At 41.0% G+C, this 25,091-nt stretch overlaps 1 protein-coding gene across 2 annotated transcripts; it reads left to right on the plus strand.

Annotated features, from left to right (window-relative positions):
• The first annotated feature begins 3,374 nt into the window (after window positions 1-3,374).
• On the plus strand, window positions 3,375-14,616 carry usp8 (ubiquitin specific peptidase 8). 2 transcript variants are annotated; one of them, XM_022749165.1, is made up of 19 exons: window positions 3,375-3,448; window positions 4,140-4,320; window positions 4,911-5,055; window positions 5,173-5,258; window positions 5,409-5,550; window positions 6,238-6,280; window positions 6,448-6,619; window positions 6,838-7,000; window positions 7,089-7,230; window positions 7,710-7,987; window positions 8,082-8,594; window positions 9,221-9,295; window positions 9,497-9,795; window positions 10,174-10,395; window positions 10,489-10,699; window positions 11,908-12,144; window positions 12,289-12,431; window positions 12,644-12,776; window positions 13,008-14,616. In XM_022749165.1, exons 2-19 carry the CDS (start codon window positions 4,217-4,219, stop codon window positions 13,164-13,166), a joined length of 3,267 nt encoding a protein of 1,088 aa, XP_022604886.1. In that variant the 5' UTR covers window positions 3,375-3,448; window positions 4,140-4,216; the 3' UTR covers window positions 13,167-14,616. The 2 variants fall into 2 exon arrangements, with proteins under 2 accessions (XP_022604886.1, XP_022604893.1); XM_022749172.1 differs by lacking the exon at window positions 3,375-3,448 and adding an exon at window positions 3,527-3,553.
• Window positions 14,617-25,091: the final 10,475 nt, after the last annotated feature.

The following is a 25,091-nucleotide window of genomic DNA, read 5'->3' on the forward strand; positions in this document are numbered from 1 at the left end:
TATCTGTATGGTAAATATGTAGCTGGAGCCCGCTCTGCCATTTCCTCCTCTCATCTTGCCCGAACATATTACAGAAGATGACTGTTAGAGAAAATCAGTATTTGTATTGGATGAAGACCTTTTGCAAACAAATAGAGAGGTAATGTACAGGGGACGAAACAAAAAAATTAACAATGACTGAACATGCAGTAATAGGATGAGGCAAACACGTCCATGTGACAGCTTATCTCTGCCTTTCAAACGCTGACAAAAGCTCGAGCAGCACCTGGACTGTTCACTCACTGCGCTCTTTACTTTGCATTGTGCTCGACATGTGCTAGATCTCATCTGCCTCTCTGGGGAAGCCAGTGGTTGGACACGAGTCTAACCGTAATTCAAAACACACTAAGCACACATCTACAAACATACCAGGGGGACAATGATGAGAGGCAATCCATTAATTCTGTTGATTCAGTGAAGCTAAGAAAAGCACCAGGGGCTGTTTATCCAAGCCATTTGAAACTGGTATTTCTATTAAATAATATTAAAACTGCAGGTTTAAGGCACTTAAAGTTCACTGGAAGTTAATGTAGAAACCCACTATTGTTACATTACTTATTAACACCACAACCAGAGATTTGTTTGTCAAAGTCGATGTTTGCTGTTAATTTAGTCACATTTTAAAACATGGAAAGTATGTTTGTTTTCAACATACATAATAACTAACCCTAACCCATTTATTCCGCAGTTGAGCTTAAACGCACAAGTTCTTTGAGTCTGAGCAATCTGACTTTTGATCAAACTGAAGGACAGCGGCAGGCAATGATTAGAGTAATGGTGTGTGTGTGTGTGTGTGTGTGTGTGTGTGTGTGTGTGTGTGTGTGTTTTAATACACAGAAATAAGTGCTATGTGACACTGGACACTGTGGACTATTGTGCTCCTTTCTTTACGTCTGGGAGTCCGAGCCTGATGAAAGCAGGTTCATAATTGTGCAATTGAAGCTCAGGCTCTGCATTGTGACATCAAAGTCAAAGTGCTTCGTGAAAGATCTTGTTCTGTTGCTTTTATTCAAATAGGCTGAATACATCAACTTGACACCAGGCTACCACAAAGAAAACCCCAGGCTTGATAATACAAGCCTAAAGTCAGAAACAAAGAGGATGTGGCCACTTAGTTTGACATAAGGAGGAGCAAAAAAGACACACTGACTAATAGTGAGAAACCCAGAGACAGTGAAAAAAGGGGAACAGGAGTTAAGCATGCGTATATAAACTTGGCTTAATTGATTATTGATTAATTTTTTTTTTTTAATTCAAGCCATGTTACTGGAAGGTTGACTTTTGGACTCGTGGTATAAATCCGCAAATGGACAGTGAAAGAATACCACTAGCCCTTCCCTCATTACCACCTACCAACTGCTGCACTGGAGCTGGGTAGAGGCCAACACATCAGATCTGTTGTAATGGGCAGCTTCCAAGTGTGGATGTGTGAGTGTAAGCAGTGCATTCCTCAAAAATTCCTGCCACTGTATGTGTGATCATTTAATAAACACCTGATCATTCTGTAAAGGACTGATCCAGTTCACTATACTCTAGGTCATAACAAAGACCAGCAGTAGCTAGTATTGTGCAAATACACTTTGGAGTAATCGGAGGAGTATGGGAGCAGAAAAATTACTAAAGTTGTTTTCATCTTGTTTGTATCACCTGCAGAAACCAAGTATGTTAGCGGTTCTGGCTCTTTTTATCATTACACCTTCAGTGCATTCAGTACTCTATTACTGCTGGATGAATAAATCATTTGATGGACTGTTTACCATCTCCTCATGTTACTGAAGATGGTGAGTCACTAAAAATCATTGCCAGCATTATTTTTCAGCAGTTACAGATATGCAACAACAAGTCTTTATAGGCTCTGTACAGTATTATACAATTTTAACATGCTTACAATGATTCTTGAGCTGCTGGCCTCTCCTTATTAAACAAATGCACGGGTTCCTACACACACACATTCCCAAATACGTACATGGATTTGGACTCCATGTAAGTTCACCGGTGATTTCCTGGGATCAGCACTGTCATGGAGATGCATCCCTGAGGGTGTTCTTCACAAGGGCCTCCTGTGATCAATCAGCCTTGTTACAGCATAACAAGTGAACTGAGGGCAGCCCTTGTTGTAGACAACACCCCTTCTTTGTATTTGCAGTGGTTGTTTATTGTTTCTGTCAGTTTCTTTGTTTTTTTTTTTGTTCTGGTTGAGGGCCAGATGATGAATCCATGTCACTCCCCAAAGCTGTAAATATTGTTGTGTAATGGAACAACTCAGTATAAGACAGAGCTCTGCCAAAATTCGGATGCTGTGTTTCTTCCTGCTGGTCGTTTATCTCAGTAAAGTGAGGGACATTCCACCAACCTTGCAGTTCTCAACTAATAATTTCCGAAACATGATCAGTTTACTATAGTGTTTTAACTAGTTTTACTGATGACAATAAACAATCAAAAGCTTCAGACAACTTAAATGACTCAGACTGAGTTATATTATTTAATATGTCCCCTGTATCAGTTTCAGAATAAGAGCAGGGTCAAATCCTGAGTTTTCACTTATAATACTCTGGCTATCTGTTTTGTATATTGTACACATCGATAGATTGTATCTTTAAGGTTTCTAAAATTTTGTTATTTATACTTCTGTTTACTGTTGCAACACTTTGGGCTGCATTTTGTGGAAACTTTTCACCTTAATTCTGCAAATAAAACATGATTCCAACAAAGTGATTTTCTTTAATTATGAAATACAGTAATACAGAGATCATTTCTTCTGGAGTAAATGTGACTTTCTTAAATATTTTTTGAAACACTTCATTTAAGATTACCCAAATAAGCACTACAGGTACATTGGTTTTTAATTGTATTTTTGTACAGGCATTGCAATGGATGTACTAAAAGGGTAAGGGGCCCCACTGAGACTGCATATGTTTATGCAAAGATCCTCTATATGTCTCTGGTATATGCATATGTCCATATTTTTGTGCTGTGCACCTGTGTACACATACTGTATACAGCAAAACAAAGCAGACATAAACATTTCATAAACAAGGAACATACAATACAGAAAGACACTATAGACTATAGAGTATAGACTAGTCTGTGCAAGGCAGTGCAAAGAAAACACCAGTACACATTGCAGGAATGCGTCTGACTGGTTTTGTGAACAGGTGTGTAAAGAATTTATGTGTCTAAAAATATGTAGGATTTTTTTGTTTTATGGAAGTTGTCGGGGTGAATATTGAGCAGGCAGAGAAAGTGGTAAGTGAAGTATAAAGTGACCTCCAGAAGGTGGCAGTAATGCAACATTAAGGATTGAAGCTGCAGCCAAATCTCACAAAAGAAGAAGAGGAGGAGGCGGACCAGAAATCAGGAACCAGCTGTCAAAAAAGTAGCCGAAGTGTAATCAACGGATCAGTGAGAGGTAATTTTTTATAAATTGACGTTATCTTATCAAACAGTTGGCCACTATTTGTGAATCGGCATGACTTCCAGAGGATAATCTCTTTACTGGCGAACGTGATTACCGGTGCTGTAGTTGAGTAACCTACAGCAGCTAACCCAACGCTTAACTGCGTGAGCTTAGAGCCTAGCATGCTAACTAACGTAGGTAGATTGCTACAAAGCTAAGTTAACATTTAATTAGCTTAATGGTGTTTATTTGAATAAATTTTGCTGTAAGAATTCAGTCTAGTAAACAGTTAGCTGACCGGCTGCCATCTAGTCATGACTAACGTTAGCAAGAAAACTATTTAACGTTGTTGTCGTCATTGTTGACAAATCCTGCGCCAGCTAACTACAACCACAAGCTAACTAATGTTGGCTAATGCGCTAACACTGGGAGCTACTAAGTTGAATGTAACTTATTGACACCATGTCAAGTTTTTAGCTGAACGTATTATACTTCTAGTAGTTTGGAAATGCTACATGACAGGTAAAGATAAGTGTAAACTCAATTCGTTTAACTGATATCTCGCTGAGACGTCACTCATAAAAGGGGAAGCTAAACAGTAATTTCAATGTTAATGCTAACGTTGTTCAATAAATGTTATTGGAGCAGGAGCAGCTGGATGTTTTTGGAAGCAGCGTGTGCTCACTTTATTTTGCTGTCACAGACATTTTTCCAGAGATGTCCAGAGCTTGTTTACAGCACTGACTGGTTGCCTGCCTGTGACTGAACACACCCGCGAAGATGCCTGCAGTGTCCACCGGGGTCAAAGAGCTGTATCTGTCTACATCTCTGGGAGACCTCAATAAAAAGGCTGAAATTAAGCCGGACAAGACAAGCACCAGAAGGTAGTCCTAGATTTCATGTTTACAGATATCAACTAACCAATTACGATTGTTTTCCACATTATAGTTTAGTCTACAAAACACCAAAACATTGTGAAAAATACCCCTCATAGTTTCTTCAAATGTCTCGTTTTGTCCAACCAACAGTTCAAAACCCAAAGATCTTCAGAAGAAAAGCATTAAATCAACACATTTGAGAAGCTGGAATTTGAAACGTTTGGTATTTGTTACTAGTCTTGCCCAACAAATGAGTAAAACTAATGATTGTTTATCAAGAATAGTTGCAGATTATTTTTCTGTTGATTGACTAATCGATTACTTGACTAATCGCGTCAGCTCTCTTTGGGTTTTATATCTAGTGGTGTCAACCCAGGATGGTACATGTGACTTAATAATGTGACAACAGTGATATAATTAATCAGAAGCCATTTAAAACACACTCATAATAAAGAGGAAGTGTTTATTTGTATCTGCTCTTCTAGCATCGTGAAGTCAGGAGAAAGAGATAGGGATAACATTCAATAAAGGTCCTCAGTCAAAAGTGAACCAAGAAATGGTTTTGAAAATATTTTATTTATTTTTCTGTGTTGCAGCTATGTTCAGAGTGCCTGCAAAATCTTCAAGGCGGCAGAGGAGTGTCGTCTGGACAGAGATGAGGAGAAGGCTTATGTACTGTACATGAAGTATTTAACAGTCTATGACATCATCAAGAAAAGACCAGACTTCAAGCAGCAACCGGTAAAGTTAATAATTGTAAAACTGTAACTTCTTTCTGAGTATTTTTTATTACCAAACTAAAGATGTAGTGGAAATGTGCCTATTTTAAATAACTATTTTCTATTTAAATGAATAAAGGAGTATTACATGACCATGCTTGGGCCAACCAGCTTTAAGAAAGCCATTGAAGAAGCAGAGAAGCTTTCTGAAAGCCTTAAACTCAGGTTAGATGCTTTGCCTGTCTTCACTTTTACACACTGAATACACATTGTTGATGCATGACTTGCCCATGAATATGTGACATCAGAACAGAATAGAAGTATGTAATTGCATTTTTTCTGTTTTACTCAGCTAATCTTTACATTTCTTAACAGGTATGAGGAAGTTGAGGTTCGAAAAAAGCTTGAGGAGAAGGAAAGACAAGAGGAGAAGAAAAGAAGGGAAGAAATAACAGAGAAAGATGCTGGGCGAGCCTCTCCAAAAGCATCATCGGCAAACAAGAAGGACAGCAAAAAGGTAGAAACAACAAGTAATGCATATACTGTCATGGTATCTGTGTATTAACACACATTCATGTGTGGCAGACACTTAATTACAATGAAACACACAGTATGAGTAAATGTACATACTATGTACAAATAATGTGGGTGGTTGAATTGAATTTAGGCCAAGTACAGTGATTATTGTGCCTTTTTAAATTGAGGCATAGTTAAAACACCAGCCCATTTAATAGTCAAGTAGAACAGTCAGGATTATGTAAACGCAATCATAAATTGGGTCACCCTCACAAAAGACCTGACCTATAGCTGAGAATAAATTAGAAGTTTTTCAAGAGGATGTTAGGCTGTAGTTTCAGCCGAGTAAAACTTTTACTACGTTTGTGTGCTTTTTGGGAAAACTGTATCTGCTTAAAACAATCATACCTTTTCTTGTAATCTAAATGAACATGGCTGGGTTTTATATGAATTTATACTCACTGAATTTCAACACTTTAAAGTCTGTAGTTACCAGTAACACTAACAACAGTACTAGATCGATAAGCAAATATTTGAATGGCACTGTTGTAAGTAATGGTATTCTCTTCTCATTGAAAGTTATTTTATGTAAGGAGAAGTTAACCCAAATGGAATCATTCAAATCAATATTGTTCATGTATTAACAAGATTATTGATTCAGCATCTATTTTTCATGTTTGTATGTCAGGTAAAAGGAGAGCAGAATGAACTGAAGAATGCAACCTCAAAAGGTAAGCAGAGTAACCCCAAAGTAATCTGATACACCTGCAAGGTGAAAATCATTCTGTAGTATAAACTGAGTCATTTGCTGCCATTATGTTTAGTCCTTAACCAATGAAGTGTTTTTCAAACAGTTTTTTACAGTTTTTGTGTTGATTTAATGACCTTTATCTGATAGCTGCTGTGCCAGCTGGTGGAATCACAGCTGAGAAACTTTTCCACATGATGAGGGACCAGACGATTACAATAATTGTTATGGATGCACGCAGCCACAGGGACTTTGAGGAGTCCCACATTCAGGTCCCAGCCACGACGTGCATCAGCGTGCCTGAGGAGGCCATTAGCCCAGGGTGAGAATGGGGTTTGGACAAACGGCTTCATACCTGTTTGCTTCATCTGACACTGCATTTGTAACCTGTTGATAACATGTATTAATGTTTTATCTTATTTCCTTTTGTTAACTTGTTTTTCTGTTCACTCTGCTTGCGTCATAAACTATCAAACGATGAAAGAAAAAGTGTCAACTTCTAAGCCTGACCTTCTGATCTGGACTGTCATGACTTTTCAGAATCACTGTGAATCAAATCGAGACAAAGCTACCAGATGTGTCCAAAGAGCACTGGAGGCGGCGGGGATTTGTGGACTATATAGTGCTGCTGGACTGGCTCAGTTCAGTCACTGACCTTACACTGGGTACCACCTTGCAGAGCCTCAAAGACGCCCTCTATAAGGTAAATGGGGGCGGTGGTGGCATTTGTGCACTTGCGTATGTGTGACTCTTTCCTGTAAGGTACAATAATGTGTTTGCACACTCCACAGTGGGACAGCATGACCATCCTACGTAGTGAGCCGCTGGTGCTAGAGGGGGGCTATGAGAACTGGCTGTTGTTTTACCCCATGTACACAACCAACGCTAAAGTTCGGGCCCCCAGGCAGAATATTATCAGCACCCTCCCTCAGTGTGAGTATCACTATCACACCTGCACAGCATACACGTTACAGGTTTGGCACGCTGTATTTATCAGGCCCTGGTCAGCAGCAGTACTAATGCACCTGCATACAAAAAATATGTCATTTTAGGAATTTATGAAAGCAAGTAAATAAAAAAGATTTATATTTTTTGGGGGCATGGATGTTATCAAAATGTCATACCTTAGGCTTTTCAGATTCACCAAAAGTATTTACTGTATTTCTGAACCTCATGTCCCACACTGTGCTTGTGTTTTCTGATACTGATCCTGTCTTTCACCTTAAAAACTGTATTTGCAAATGAGCGTTTGTGTTTACTGTACTTTGGCAAAGACAGTTGAAATGGCTCTTAGATGAAATGCTCCTAAAAGAATGTGAATATCATATCACCTATCGAATGTCACCAGACTTTTTAGTCTTCTGAGAAATGATTCTTCCTTAGGTCTATGTATTTTTTTTTATTTTTAACAGTGAACTTCAGCTACCCATCCCTAGAGGAACCAAAGCCTCCAACCCCACCTCAACCTGAGCCTGAGGTCACACCTGAGCCTCAGGAACCCTCAGTTCCTGTGCTGGTGAATGGGGTGACACCAGCAGACCCCCCCACATCTAAAACTTCCATGGTTACTGACAGGTTGCCAGACACTGTTGACTCCCCGGTTAAAGTGTCCACAAATTCTGGTCTAGACCTTAGTAAGAGGGGCCCTGCAGGAGGCACATCACCTGCAACAGCCAAGACCACACCACAGGTATTGTATCAACCTTGATAACTATTAAACCTTTTGGAGAATACAAAATATTTGTGTCTAAATATCACTCATGTTTTCACTCTTGTTCTCCCAGTTTGACCGTGCCAAGAAACCGTCTGTCTGGGTGTCAGATGAGCCTAAGCCTAGCCAAAACGGTTCAGCGAAAGACTCCACCCAGAATGGCCCATTTGTCCCTGACCGCTCAGCCAAACCATCCTTCGTACCCAACACTTCTTTGTCTAAAGAAGAACAAAGTCAGATACACTCAGAGGCGGTGGCAGTGATGGGGAAGGCAAGGCAAGAGCAGGAAAAACGCAACCAGGAGCGTCGTTTAGAGGAGGAGAGGGAGGAAAGGGAACAGAAGGAGAAGGAGCTGAAAGAGAGGCTAGAAAGAGAGGAAAGCGAGACGAGAAAGAAGGAAGAAGAGGAGGTAGGACGTCAGGAGAAAAAGAGACTGGAAAGGCAGAAAGCAGAAGAAGAGGAAGACAAAGAGAACAGGTCGTGGGAAGAGAAAGAGAGGAGGGGAAAAGAGCAGAACTCGGACACACCCTCGAAGAGTATGTCTCTGGATTCCCCTGCTCCCAACCATATTGTTAACGAAATTAAGGTGAGTCCTTTTCTGTCGGTGTTTGTTCATTAGAGACCTTAACAACGTAGTGTCTCAGATCTGTGGATAAAAAGGAACTTGTGGAATCGTTTTACATTCAGGACAATGCAATCACAACGTCGATATCAGTGAATTAAATTTCCATTACTAATATAGATGCACATTGACCACAGTTGGGCAGTATTAGCCGAGGTCAGGAGACCAAAGTCGGCTCAAACGCATTTAGCCATTCAGAGTGAATGCCAACCTGTGTTAACGTGACACTGTCAGTGTGAGGAGTATATGACCCAAACCCAAACTTGATAGTTAAATGCAACAACAACATATGAAATTTAAATCTGTGCTTGTGAAGAAAATACTGGAGAGACAAGTTAGTGTTGTAGACATTCTCAGATTTGCTGATTTCAGCAGTTATCTTTATTTATCTATTCCAATCAGAATTTCCATTATCAGCAAGGATGATTGTTATATGAGGCCTACAGTTTTATGGGTGAAGAATGTCAGACTGTCGATTACATTTGACTTCAGAAATGATTCCTTTTACCCTTACCATGAAACTTGCTCATGATTCATTTTTGTAGCATACCTTTAAGTGAAGTCAGTGTGACTGTGTGTTTATTTCACAGAGGGAGCCCTTGACCAGAGCAAGGAGTGAGGAGATGGGTCGGAGTGTACCAGGCCTTCCAGACGGTTGGATGAAGGTATCTGATGTTTAAACCTGAAATATGTTGAGTCATTTGGAGTCATCGAAGATGTAAGTTTAATTCAAAAAAAAAAAAAAAAAAAAAAAAGCTTAAAAAGCATACGTTTTAATTGAGAAACAATTACTTCCTTATGCCCGATTGTTAGTTTTCATCTAATGTTCTCTTTCTTTTCATGCTTACCCCTCCATTTTTGGCTAGTTCCTTGACACAGTGACGGGGACCTACCGATACTACCATTCCCCAACCAACCGGGTCCACCTGTATCCTCCTGAGGTCACTGTTCCACAGACCCCACCCTCCACACCACCAACAGTTAAACAGAAACCAACACGACCAGCTGAGCCAGACGCCAACCGTGAACGTGAGCGGGAACAGTCTAAACTGAAACGCTCCTACTCCTCCCCTGATATCAGCCAGGACCTGAGAGAGGAGGCCCAGAAGAAGGCCACTGCCCCGACCACTGCCGCCGTCATACCAACCATCAACAGAGAAACCAAGTATGGCACACACATGTTTTATCATACATGTTTTCTGTTTTTTATCTCTAATTTTTTACAATCAACAACAACAGTAATATGTAATCTAGGTGTCAAAACATTCACTTTTTCACCAGCCAAATTTAGATTAGATTTAACTGAGATACATGCAGTATTTTTATATGCACTTCACTGGATCAATGATTACTGAATTCAGCCCCAAGTCTGTTCCAGGATTTTCCAGCCACTACGATAAGTGGACAATGTCCTGCATCTGGCACCTTGTGATAATCTTGCTGCACTGTACTCCTTCGGATATATTACACAATGTATTTCCTTTGGTCTTATCTCTGCAAATACCAGTCTGGTATTTTCTCATTGTGCTCCTCTGTCCTCTAGACCTGCCACTGCTAAAGTCTATTCTAAAGTGGAGATTGTGCGGCCTTCAGCTGCCAAAATTCGCAACCTGAATCCTACATTTGGAGGTCTGGGTGCATCACTGACTGGCCTTCGTAACCTGGGAAACACATGCTACATGAACTCCATCTTGCAGTGTCTGTGTAACACTCCAGCCATGGCTGAATACTTCAACAATAATTACTACCTGGAGGACATCAACAGGTCAGCGCCCAGATAAGTTGAATTACTTTTCATTTAGGATCATATCTGAGGGAAACACGGAGCATATCTTTCTCTGTTCTCTTCCTCTGCCAGGTACAACATTCTTGGTCATAAAGGGGAAGTGGCAGAGGAGTTTGGTGTGATCATGAAAGCGCTTTGGGGCGGTCTGTACAAGTGCATCAGCCCGCGTGACTTCAAGATCACCATAGGCAAGATCAACGACCAGTTTGCTGACTATGACCAGCAAGACTCCCAGGAGCTGCTGCTGTTCCTCATGGATGGACTCCATGAGGACCTCAACAAGGTAGTGCGCACACTTGTTTGATGCAACTCAAGCACATAATCACCATAAACTTTGTGTGGCATAAACTAAACTCTTCACAAGATTTCCATATCTGCTAGGAGCAAAAGAAACAGAACGTTTGAAAAGAAATATTTACATCTAAATATGCTAGAAACATTCAGTAATTTATTCCTTTCAGCCATGGCTTTCTAAGGCTTGCTTTCTACTACCCCTGTATATTGTTGCACATTTGCCTGTTTACAATAAAAACAGTCTTTTATTATTTTCCTTCTTTCTGTTTTTTTCACTGGGTTTCATTTTGATGGCAAATTAGAGAGTAAGTAAATAGCTGTGTGTCGTTGGTCCTCCTGCAGCAGTGTGAGTGTGGTGTGTCTGCATCTGTCTGGTCTGATGCTCTGTCAGAACCTCTGTGCATGTAGACCCAAGACATGCCTCATTGCCTGTATTGACTGATTTTTACTGGCTTCATGTGCATTGGAATGGGGAAAAGAAATAGGTTAATTTGTAAACAAAAAAGACAGAAAAAGACCATTTCCTAGCTTGATATTTACTTTATTTTGTTTTTTTAAACTCGCTAAAACATCAACACCACACCTGATTGTTTTCCAAAGACAATTTTGTATGGAAGGCCATTGATAAGCTGTCAGAGAATAAGAACAGGGTGCACTGTCTCCACCTGGGGTTGAGTTGGAGTAGTACATCCACCCCATCTTTTATATTTAAAGGATGAGGTGCCAGTTAGGGTGTAACAGCTGATGATGTGCATTTCATCATGACACACTCTCCATCTCATCATGTCCCTTTTGTGTGATGTTCAGCCCTGTCTGCCATCAGGCTGGCCCCGTCCCAGTCCACTTTGTTTCTCCAGGCTAAATGATAATTCAGTCTGACTAATTAATGAGATATTAATTAGCAAGTGTTAACCTGCATCTCGTATCCTCCTGCCTATTTTACTGAGTATAAACTGGCTGAACTGCATGCTAATGAAGGTGAAAGAGATCAGAATGGTGTTGAATACAAAGTTTGTTACGTCAAAATTCGGTCTGTTTTTCCACTTCTAAATGCAATACTATTAGTATGGCCAGTATATTCTGTATCTGCCATCAGTCACTGACCTTTATTGCGATCACGAAGGGAGGTTTTACTTGTATCTAAAGCTGCAGTTGTTCCTGTTTACCATCATGTTGATTTTCCCTCTGTGCTGTCAGGCGGACAACAGGAAGCGGTACAAGGAGGAGGAAAATGACCATCTGGATGATCAGACAGCAGCTGACCTGGCCTGGAGCAAACACAAGCTGCTGAACGAGTCCATCATCGTAGCACTGTTCCAGGGCCAGTTCAAGTCCACCGTGCAGTGTCTGACCTGCCATCGCAAGTCCCGGACATTTGAGACCTTTATGTACCTGTCGCTGCCTCTGGCCTCCACCAGCAAGTGCTCCCTGCAGGTCAGTCAGACATTAAATTCAGAAAGACCCAAATTCAGGTCAAATCCTTTACCAAGGTCTTCAGTTTTGTTGGGCAGTGAAAAACATTTGAAAAACACACAACATTTGCTTTGTAATATTATAATGTTTGCTGCTTCTTGGCAGGATTGTCTGAGGCTGTTCTCCAAGGAAGAGAGGTTAACCGACAACAACAAGGTGTTCTGCAGACATTGCAAGGCCCACAGAGATTCCACCAAGAAACTGGAGATCTGGAAAGTCCCACCCATTCTCCTGGTGCACTTAAAACGGTGTGTAGAGATTTAAGCCTATTTTTAGTAAAAAAAAAAAATTCTAAAATCAATCTTTGCAAACTCAATTTTCACAGTTTGGGACATATAATTAAGAAACTGAAATTTGTCCAAGAATTTTGGAAATTTTACTTCTGGCTGATATTTTTTGACCCTTTTCTTAGTGTTACCATATTGACTCACCTTTTCTCTAACTGGTGTTATTTCTGCAGATTCTCCTATGAGGGTAGGTGGAAGCAGAAGCTGCAGACATCTGTAGACTTCCCTCTAGACAGTCTGGACCTGGCGCAATATGTCATCGGACCCAAGCAGAGCCTGAAGAGATACAGCCTTTATGGAGTTTCTGTAAGTAGAAGTGAAAGTCAATTCTGTTTTACAAAAGAAACATGAAAAAAAATTTGTCACAGGAGAGGCCAAGAGACTTCAGTCTTATCTCGTACATCCTCCATGAACCAAAATGTAATAACTAAAATATGTACTGAAGAATACAAACTTTAGAGGACAAGAGGTGCAGACAATTAAATATGATTATCTAGCTGTTAAGACAAACTTAACTTTCTTCTCTTCCACTACCAGAACCACTATGGGGGTTTAGATGGCGGCCATTACACAGCGTACTGTAAGAACGGCGTCAAACAGCGCTGGTACAAGTTTGATGACCACGAGGTGTCTGACATCTCCACCTCCTCCGTCAAGTCCTCCGCAGCATACATCCTGTTTTACTCCACCCTGTGATGGAGCTGTAGGACATGAAGAGAGAACACTACACCAGAGCGTCAGTGCTCAAGCCTAGAGGTTGTCTTTTTTTTTTTTTCTTTTTAAAGTCACAACTGAGGACCTGGTGCACGTAGTTGCGGATTAACTAGTCGTGTGTGCACGCGAGGACGTACTCGAGCGAGTGGCCGCCAGATGCGATCTGTTCCAGATCGGCAAATGGTGCAGACACACTGTGCAATGCTTCAGCTACTAGAGGACCCTATAGCTGTTAAAACATGCTGTCTGTTCATATTACTGATCATCTAGAGACTAAACAGATGCTCCTTTTGACTTCTATACCTTGGTGGTCGTGTTGTAGGGCTGACAGCTGGTTCAGATGCTCTTCACTCTCTTTTCTGTTGCACTCAGTGTGGATGGCCGTATTGCAGAACCGATCTCCAGCTTTCTTGTACTGTGTATACACCAGGGCTAACAGTTAGATGGCATGTACATACTTACCAATGCTGATGTTGCACAAAAAATGTAAATACTCGAGGGCAAGGTGAATATCTGTTAAGTGACCAAATTATTTTTTTCATTGAAAGTAGCAGCCATCATAGTATCACCATATTCATGAAGACAAACTAAGTGTTTTAGGGGTTTAACTCTATAGCCTTCTGATGATTGACAGGATCTCAAAGGGGATTGAAGAGACTGTGAGTGTTGAATTTTTCATTCTCGGGAGTTAAGATTGTTGCCTGTTCATATTAGCCATCTTCTTGCACTCACACGATATGCAATCAGTTTAAGTTGATTAGGTAGAACACATTGTTTAACAGCAGACATTAATACGCGACTCAGAATGCTTTAAGACAATACTGATGCTGAGAGCTTGTCCGTCTTACTCGGTCCAGCCAGTGACGGAAAAACCTACCTGCTTCTATAAAGTTTGTTGTACAATTTATTCTCAATTTAAACATACTTAACTCTTTACATTATGATATTCAAACGCAAGAACTATTTAGAGGAAATATTAATGGGATACGTTGGCATCTTCCTTGGCTTACACCAGTGATGCTGGTTTTGAAATAACATTTGTAGGAGGCTGGATTCTGATTTATTGTGATTTACTGTGTTTAGTACAGACCCAGAAGAATATGAAGACATGAGAAATTGACCTTATTCACTTATACGAGTGCATTAGCGTCAACATTTGCTGCCTGACTGACTGACTGACCGACTGACTGACAAGAGCAAGCACAGATTATAGTGATATTTTTTCTGAATGGACCAGAGATCTGAGGAGGCAGAATTTGACTCTACTTCCTGACTACAGTTTTATTGCCTAGCATGAGATCATAATGTTTTCTTTTTACTTGTACATGTTGATTTTATTTCTTATTGCTCTAAAAAAATTTGTTTCAGATATAATGATTATATTAACCTCAAACAACTCATATGACTATTTATTAAAACTGCTTCAAATTAGTGTTTGTCTGTGTGTGAATGAGCATTTCAAGATATTTTCAGCAAGTGTTCAGTGTTGCCACAAACAGCGGTGACATCCTGAATGAAGCCCTGGTCCATTCATCGTCTTATGTCCCTGCGTTAAAAGACAATACAGTATACAAATATTACACACAGTCGTTTGGCCATAACGGTAGCACACCAAGCAACGGTAGTACTTGTAATTTATTTGAAGTACAAGTATGGAGAAGCCAGCAGACGAACAAGCGTCACAGACGTTTCCTGGATACAGGTCTACTGATGAGGAGCAGACTCAAAGACAGTTTAAATTAGCATTAATGAAGATGGGGGAGATAAATTGTGGAAATGGACGGGGGAGTTGAAAAGTCTCCTAAAGGGTTCGGCCTGTTGAATGTAGACCTCAGAGTCCATGGATCTTTGGCTTTTGGAAACGCTTGCGGCTATAAAGCAACAAGTATGCATTTGGAGATTGCACAAGGCTGTCCTGGACCTCTCTGACCGCCGAGTCGTCAAAACAGTGCCAAGTCTGGGTCAAGGCGTTGTGGCACAGAGCTGTATAATGACCCATGTTCAGGTGACCTGCATGGTTCTAGAGAATGAAAATGAGTCAATTTGCATAAAAAAATCCCCAGGCAGATAGAAATCAGAAACAGTAACAAGGTCAAAACGCCATTGCTTAATGTTTTAGCTAGTGCTTTACACAGTCTGGACTTTAAATGTACCCATTATATAAAAAACAAAACAAATCAAGGCATGACATAATGCCATCCTAAAAATAATATGAAAATAAAGGGGAATGAGTTACTACACAACAAAACAAGTCCAAACTGTCATAAAAAAACTACTACTCATGATTAACTCATGACAGACTGTATTTTTGGCCGAAGGCTGTTACATGTGCCCATCTTACTTCTCTACCAACACCTTCCAGATTGACGTAATCAGTGATTATTGGCTGACAGAAATTACTGCTGTCAAAACTGCCATCGATTCAACAAATAATTTAGCAACTACAGTTCCTGATATATTTGTGTGAGTGTGTGTCTCTTTACTCACCACAACAGCATATAGGCGGTATGAAGAATATGAAGTGTTTTGTACTGAGCTGGATAGAAACGGGCTGAGGTCGAGCCTCATGGAGAACGCAACATTGGTCCTCAGTTTCACCTGGTTCTTCCCCTTACACCCAAACCTACAGTGGAGAGTTCATTGATTTTAAGACGATGTTATTGGTTTACAGCTACCACACAACATGAGCTCTCAAATATCTCCAGGGTATTTAGATGTTGTAGCTTTTCATAATAGAATACATAACTCATATTGGTGCATAAAGAATGCATGACTTGTTGAATGAATGCATTCATGTACATGTTATTTATAGTGAAGATCTGGCACAGTAAACATGAACTCACAGTTGAGGCATCCATGAAAATAAAAGTTTGGGGGTGTCATGACACTTTTCTAAAGCATGTAATGTTATTTGTGAGTGCATAAATAAGTACCAAATGGTGATTATCTTACATGCAAACTAGTAGTTGATCGCTCATGAGAACAGAGCCAAATCCCCCTAGCAGTTTGCAATGAACTGTCTTGTTTCTGATTGGTGATGATTATATTAGACACTACTGTTAACTGCTGTTGTCTAGGTCAAGAATGATCTTTGAAACAAAACCTTTTAGCCAACATGGACTAAAAGTCCTTAAACTGCTTCGAATAAAATGGAAATTTGAACATCTACGTTCTGTGGCGACTGGGCAAAATTCACCTGCTTATGAAGATCATGTGACACGGTCGAAAGCACCAGACCAGATGTTAAATGGACTTTTAGGTGAGATTGCTTTATCAGTGATGTTTATGTATATTACAGATTTATGTCTCATTCATTCATTCAGCATAACTAAAGATTCACCAGTTAAACTTAAAGCCTCACGATCAAGTGTTCCCTTAACATATGATGCTCTGTCTCTACCCACCGTTTCAGGTGCAGCATCAGGATCTCAGGCGGTTTGTTCAAACAAGTCAGGACGGCCGTTTCTCTCCTCAGCCTGCACACTGAACACAGCATCTGCTCTGCCCCCGTCAGGATAGTCTGCTCGAAGAAGAGCGACAGGCAATCCTGCTCAACAAAGAGACAGAATGAAGGTGAGAAAGCACGGAACCAATATTTAGAATATGACATGCATACAGTCTTGGTGATATTTTAGTGGTGCTAAATGGGAACTGCAAACACCTGCAGCTGTTAAAAGGTACCTGAATGGAGCACTTAATGATGTCTGTTGGAATTGGTAAAGACAGTACAGTGAAGGCCTGTGTGCTGTGTCCCTGAAGATTGCAGTGCATGCAGAGGGTCATGTAGCTCAGCTGGCCCTCAAACAGATGTGAGACAATGGTAGAGTCAATCGCTGCGGCGGCACAGTTTCTATTTTGGTCTTGTCTCGGCCGTCGTATGGAGGATCGCATCTGGTGCTTTGCAACCTTGTAAACACACGCACACACAGATTTACTCTCTCTGTAACCGTGTTGATTTACCACAGAGAGATACATGGTGAGTGACAGTGCAGACTTGACGGATTTCAACGCACCTTTTTGAGGTTGTCATGAAGTGCATTGAGGAGAAAGAGCAGCAGTTCCTGGGCGTCTTGCTGGGAGTAGTTGTTGAACTGGGGGAGGATGGAGCACAGCACTGATCTGGCCTCCACAGGGGCGCAACTGGAGCTCCTTCCCAGCCACATCTCCTCCAGCAGGCGGACAAACGCCTCAGCCACCCGGCATTTAGACCTGCATGAGCAGAGGTTTAACGAGTGGGAAAACAGACCTCTCAACATTCAGTGGAGTCAGAAAGAGAAATGGTGGGTGGTCTTAACCTTGCCAGCTCCTTGCGAGTGTCCTGATTAAGGAGGTGCTCCACGAGGGGCACGGTAGAGCACAGACACTGCAACACAGCATTTAAGTAGCAGGAGTTTCCGGAGTTGTTCAAACCACACACTCCTGGTATGTTCCACCCCTGTAGCCTCACTGCAGAGCTGCAGCCTCTTCTCTCACTCTCCATCGCCTGACCACAGCTGGTAGTGTTTGCCCTGTGAGAGCAGTGACAGAACAGACCACATAACTATCTCTGAGTTCTTCTGCGATCTCACACAATGTATAGACACATTAAAAACAATGTAGGCTATTAATAGAGAGATTAACAGTACATACTGTACGTTGCTTCTTGTACAACTGTCTCTTAATTAAATGAAAAAAAAAGTACAATATGCTGAGAGAATGTAAGTCAACATTTAATTGGTTGAACATTCATATGGATCTGACTTCAGCTGAAGTTGCAATGAAATTAATTTAATTCAAATTAATGGAGTCTTCTGCAGTTGAAATATTTTTAGAGATCGAATGCTTTTAAAAATAGAAAGTTATCACTGTAGCACTGTTTGACTCGCCATCTAATATTGTGCAGACTATTGTTAGCTCGAGTTGAAACACTATACGACACAGTAAGACTAACCTTTGTTTCAGAAGATTTGTTGAGCTTGTCTCTTGGTATGAACTGCTGTTTAGTCGTGGCAAAACAGGCACAGTGACACTGCTGTCCACGGCCAGCTGAGAGGCCAGAGTCCTGGTGAACTCTGTCAGGTGGACCTGCCTGCCTGAGCTCTGGCTCTGCAGAGTGTGGAGCACAAATGTGTTGATGCAGATCATGTGTAGTGCCACCCAGAAGCCTGACAGAAACACATCTACCACTGATCCTTTCAGGTCTGACAGAGGAAGTAGCGCAGGTCCGGACCAGCCCTGCAGGTGGGCCACAAGTTGAGGCAATGAGTCCTCGGATGTCCGTCTCCGCTGATGTAGCTTGACTGGTGGACATGAGGATGACGATGGGTCCGTGACTCGCCTTTTAACAGTGGGAACAAAATTAATATTGACCCCGAAGCCAGAGAAGATGTCTGTGAGTCTCCCCTCCATCCAAGCAGAGCTGTCCAGCTGAACCAGGTGTCTGTGGCTGCAGAAAGGTCTCAGCAGGTGTTCCACCACCTGCACAACTACAGGTTTCCTACTCCGCCTCTGAAGCTGCTCTGGACAGTACAGATACATGTTACAGACAAACCCTGAGCTCAAGTCACAGAGGAGGGCAAGGTTGAGCGGGCAAGGACCCTGCTGGTAGGAAAGTTGGTATTTCTTCACGGCCAGGTGTTGTCCAGGTGTGTATAGGGCCTGGTAGCGCCTGGTTATGTGGCTACAGAAAGCAGAGAGAGCTTCCAACTTGTCTCCATCCTCCAGCCTGGTCAGAGACAGGAGGTTGGTCTGGAAGCTGTTTCTCTTCAGGACACCCTGCCACCCATCCAGTTTTAGGGTCAGCTCAGACCCAAAGCTGCAGTTGTCTCCTGCAGACAGCCCGTTCTGTAGGACTATAGAGAACCATGTTAATGCCTCGGCGTACTCCTCCTCAGAAAGGTCTGTGCTCTGCTCTCTGCTCTGGCTGTATGACGGGCGCTTGCCTCCCGCCTTCACACCAACAGCTCTCCTGATCAGTTCCCGGACAGCTCCTCTGTCCAGCACATCCAGCAGAAGCTCTCTGGCTGTATAGTAAACCTGGTAAGTGGGGCCGCTCTGAATCCTGGTGAGTGGCTTCACTTTTTTGGACTTGAAGATATTTGGTAAACAGAGGCTCTCCACCTGGGTATCTCCGAGCAGCTCATCCACTGGGTGGCACTCCTCTGACATCCAGGTGCACTCCTTCACTGACAAAGCCTTTGCCTTCATCTAAGTCTAAGAAAAAGTTAATAGTAAAAAAAATAGTAAAGGCTTCTCTCACAACAGAGACCTCTGATCTGAGACCAGTACGACATGGCTTAGAGATGAGCCACAAAAAGACCTAATTACTTTGTGCCTGAAATTCTCCCCTGCAGCCTGTTTAGTTTAATGACTAAAGGAGAAGATACACAGCAGAACGAAGTGCACTCGAGGTGTTTCTCTTATCCTATAGGGTGTCTGACAAACTGTGTGTACTGTCCATGGATGTATGTATGTGTGTGTGTTGATCTGCTCTCGGGTGAAACGCACACTAACACTCAGGAGAATCTGCTGTTGGAGAAAAACACCAGGGATTCACTGTAGCCAGTCAACAGTATCTTGGCAACCTATAAACACAACACTGACCGTGGTGCAGCTTTGTTCATTTCATCTTTATGCATGACTTTAGAGGCAAAGGACAATTTGTTTCATGGTGTAACTATCAGCCATTGTTTGAGGTTTCAACAATCTTTCATACCGTATATACTATATACTCATATATACTGTATATATATGGGTCTCTGTAGAATAATTTTTAGATGCAGATGGAGCAGCTTTTTACAAGTGACAAACCATAGAAACATCTAACAGTATTCTTTATCTTTTTTTTTTTCTGCCCACTCTGGTCTCTAAAGCTTCTGCAGAGCTCGTCATGTCCCCCAAATCCCACCCTATTCCATGGAGGTGTCTTGAGCAGCCAGTAGGGGCCGCTAGTGCAGCAACAAGGACATCAGCTTGTCACCATCCTCCCCGACCATGTGCACTGTGTTTTTTTGGGAATGCAGGATGAGGACTCTGCAGTGGAGGGTGAGTGACTTTCGTCCCAGCGTCACCTTTACAGGATACATGTACATGATATCCCGGCATGTCTTGCTGTTGGAGTGGCCTACGATTCTGGAGCGTATTCCTGAAGGCGCAGTCTGTGATCTGAATGTAAATAAAAGGGCAGTCCCATCACCAACATTCAGATACGGCTTTAAAGCATGTTGTCAATCTCAAGCACATACACACAGAGTAATACCAGACGACAGAATTTAGAAAACATCTGAGGTAATGACTGTTTTTGACCGAACACATTGGTATGCAAAGAAAAGACCAACACAGGCATTTACAGACAGGTGACAAATTTAAGGAAAAATCTAAAAAATGAATGGAGAAACGAGGGGTCACCAAATGGTTTGATGAGCATGAAAATGGTGGGAATTATTATGACCTTTACAGTCACCAAATCTGAACCCCAAATGAACCAAATGAATGATTTTGGACCGTCGTGTTAGACAGAGCTCTCCACCACCATCATCAAAACACCAAATGAGGGAATATCTCATTGGAAGAATGGTGTTGATTCCTCCAGCAGAGTTTAGAGACTTGCCGAATCAATACCAAGCAGCACTGAAGCTGTTCTGGTGGCACGTGAAAGCCCAACTCCTATCTAAGACACTTTATGTGGGTTTTTTCGTTTCGTTTGTCACCCGTCTGTATTTGCAATTAATATTAGTGGAAAGTCAAACAAACAACTTCTTTTAATCCATAAGACAAACTAAGTGAGCTCTCATAATATTAGTCTGAATATGAACAACAAAGTTGTTATCACTTCTGATCTATTAACAGTGTATCCTTTATGTGTCACCATCAAAAAGTCAGTCATTGATTTTGCTGGTGTGACATCAGACAAACTGTTATCCCATGTTTCGAGCTCTGAGAGACATTAGTGTATATTCAATAAAGCATAACAAAATGTCCCAGGACATGAAAATATCTTTCAAAGCTGATAGTCAGTAGTGTTTTCCTTTGGCACAAACAAAAGATCATTTACTATTGGAAAAATGAAAACAGGCCATTCTGACATCGTGGGTAAAAGTCAGGGAATTCTCTGCAGCTTCATAACTTGCAAAAATCTGGTTGGTTTTAGGTAGTGTGGTCTGTGATGACTTTCTTTCATTGTGTCCCACAGAAACCTTCAGTTAGTGGAGTTACACACATTCAGTGAGCAGCATTGATGGACCTATCCAAGGTTAAGTCCCTTGCTCGAGGGCACGTCAGTAGTGGCAATGAAGGAAAGGTAAATGCAATTCATCTGCTTTCTCATACAGATTTATCAGTCTAAGAACTGGAGGTATATCTTTCAAGATTAACACAACAGTCTCTCTAGCTATACCAACAGTTCATATTTGCCAGGCTGCAGATTCTTCCCAGGAAAGGAAGTTAAAACCACCACAACTTTATCACTTCCACATAGTAAGATGCCATCAAGACTACAATCATTATAAAGTCATTAAAAAGTGTGTCACTTCACATGAATAATAAACCAGAGAGTCCGCAGGAATGAATGTTAGTAAATCATTAACACAGATCACTCAGTTTATGATCCTTATAATAAGCCACCAAGCCATGTACCACATGTAGTCAGGACCCACCTTGTCTCTGAGCAGGATGACGCTCCTGGCAGCATGAACTCTGCATTCTCCTCCTGATTTCGCTGGAATATGTTCCTGCCAAACAAACATTTACCGGTTTAACATTTAACATATAAATCTTCAAACACTCGCGTACACTAATGGCAACTAGAAATAAGGAAATAACTGCACTGCACTCCATGCTCAATGAATTGACACCAACTGTCACAATTGTAGAAGCTATTGCTTTGCTTGCCTGTAGATGGCGCACATCAGCACGTCTCCATTTGTCTATATTTGGTCTAAACTAGAAGGTCCTCTCTGCAGTGTGCAGATTGTACAGGGGATCCAAACTGGTGCTGCTGCTGCTGCTTTTCTTACCAGTAGATGGAGCAGTGCTGGACTAGAACTGCAGGTGTAGAGGTGCAGATGTCAACCTGTGAGAGTGAATTTCCTGGTTTCAGCTGCATTAGCATCAGTGATAGTGGTGTTCCTTTATTTTTTGTTGCAGGGCTCATTACATCAACTCTAAATCAGCTCAACAAGTTAAATCTGCCCAATTTCAGCAAAGTTACTCAGCCGACCTTCTGTGTTTTTGACAAAACATGCTGTGTTTTTGCTTCTGCAGATTTGACCCAACATGCACCATATGTTAACTCGGAAGACTTCATTGTGGCTTCAGCACAGTTGCAGTTTTCCGAGCTATCTGGCTGTGAAATGCAGATGTATTTTGGCAATGAAGACACAAAAACAAAAAGATTTAGAAATTAGTACAAGTACCCGCTATTGTTATCATTATCATTGGCATTTTACCTTTAACCTCCAAAAGAACATATTTGCAAACAGGGTAAACAGAAAGTGTCTCTAATAGCATAGACAATGTTTATTAATTAAAAACATGTTGGAAAAGGTCTGTTCTAAACAAAAAGTATCATTTTTACCCCTAAGAAAAATAACATGTCAAGCCTCCACTGTACATTTATGTAACGTACAAGTGAGACTAAACAAGTAGTTGAACAAACAGTAAGAGCCTCTCAGTAACAGTCTTCGCTAAGTGTTTTTCCCAGTGAACCTGCTGAATGCGCTGCAGCTGCAGGGTGTTGTGATAAAACCTTGCCTTCTGTCATTGGGGGTGGAAGAATCACACAATTACCTCGAGGGCTCTTGCATAAATCAAATCCACTTTCAAGCTGAAAATATGTTAATCCATTAATATCAAAGGGCATCTTCTCTCCTTCAGTATGCCCTTTGAACTTTCAATACTTTCAAATAAAACCTATTCATTTACCCACAGAAAACATAATCCCGTATCCATTGTGACAGGCTGCGCTTTACTGTAAAGTGGCCAGTTCATGACACCCACACAGTGAATAAGAAAATACAAAGCTGATTTTATCCACGTGGGAGTCTCGAGTAATACATATGTAGGCGATATTTTTTGCAGTGCAACGCCACTCAAATTATCTTCTGAAAACATTATTCGAGCAGCTCAGCTGTTTTTACTTTTGATGCTCTGTTTGTGAGTCCTGTGATCGCCGAGTCAAAAAAACAACAGGCCTCAGAAACTATAATCCCTACACATCTCGTCTTTCCGTAAACCGCTTCTGCTCTCTGGAAAATAGATGGAAAAAGATGAATGGATACACCTTTGTGAGAGAGTTTGGCAGCTGCTTAACACTAGAAAACTGTTGCGTCACTGTTGTCAGACAGCTGTTCATGAGCTACTGTTTTGTTCTGTGTCAGGGCTGATCCGCCCACATCATTTCATTCACCAAACACAGCTTAAGTAACAGTTTAGTCTTGATTCCATCTCTGTTTAAGATCTCCAAATATCATTCGGTGTATTTTGAGAAAAGGTTTAAAATCATTTCTAACTAAAAAGATTTTAACTTTGGAAGATCTTCTCTTTATTTGACTGACTTGGAATACTAAACCCTCATAGTTTGTTTTTACACAGAACCCCGTCATTTGTACTGGAATGAGTGATCCACTTGTTCATGTGGGCATCTGACTATTGTTTTAAGGCAGACTTGAAGAATTGTGACCTTGTCCTTTAATATCACTATAACTTAATTTAAAGAAAAACAGTAGTTATATCTCTATGCAAAATAGCTTTCTCCTGCATTCAAACTTATAACATGTTTGCACATGCATTTTAATAGCACATTGAGATAGATTTAATGTACCAAGCTTTTTGGTAACTATTTTTTTTCCTTATTTTATATTGTGTTAGGCTGTTTAATGTATTATAATGCATCATGTTTTATAAACCAATTAGGTAACTAGTAGCTATAGCTGAGAAAAGAAGTATAGTAGAGAAAAAGCACAATATTTAGGCTTCTTCTAATGACATGTGGTGGCCTTACCTTGGCCACATACTGACTATTTGAATTTTTTTCCACAACCATTCATTATGTACAGTAGGCACATATCATTTGTGACCTTCATAAACACAAATTTCATTTTCAAAGAATCAGCAAGAACACTGTCACTGAATTTTGTAGTACACCACAAGTGCTGATGCTGTTCACTTTCCCTGCAACACACACACACACACACACACACACACACTTGATCTTGTTAGGAGGATCAAGTTGTCTCAGGTACCAGGATGTTCACCAATTCACAAGCAGTTCAGATTTACTGTATTCGAATAAACTGAAACTAATAAAAGAAAGTGTGTGTGAAACTGCATTTCTAATTATAGCTATGGTGTCTCCTGGGAATTCTGTGGGAAAATGCATCATGCTAAGTTTCTGCCAGATAACACACAGTTCTGTACACGATTGCTTGTCGACTAGTTTTTATATCTAGATATACATCTGATGTTTCTTTACCCCTGTCTGAAAATGAAATGTCTTTTTTTTTTTATTATTATTGGAGTGGAAAGTGAAAATGTCCACATCCTGAAAAAAGGTCAACTTTGTTTTGGAAAACACAAGGAGTTGTTATCAAGGTGGGAAAGTATGCAGGCTGTCTTGCGAGTGGTGCTGGGAAAACTGTGGAAAATGAGGACAAGTGTCTAAACGTCTGTCTTTTGTTTGTTTCCTTTTCAGGCTGACTCAGCTGAACACCTGCAGACCTGTGGCCATTTCCTGAAAACCATGTAAGTACAGTACAGTGATGTACCCAGCTGTTAATCCATCTCTAATGTTAGTACAGAACCCTGGAAGCATCCAAATCTGAAATATATATGTTTTTTCATGTAAAACAATTCAGTTCACTTTACTTTATTTCTCCAACATAATTCTCCTTTTATCAGTCCTGCTTTTGACCATAGTAAAATATATTACAA

This window comes from Seriola dumerili, unplaced genomic scaffold (genome assembly GCF_002260705.1).
Source record: "Seriola dumerili isolate Sdu_G_001 unplaced genomic scaffold, Sdu_1.0 BDQW01000011.1, whole genome shotgun sequence".
Classification (NCBI taxonomy): Eukaryota; Metazoa; Chordata; class Actinopteri; order Carangiformes; family Carangidae; genus Seriola; species Seriola dumerili.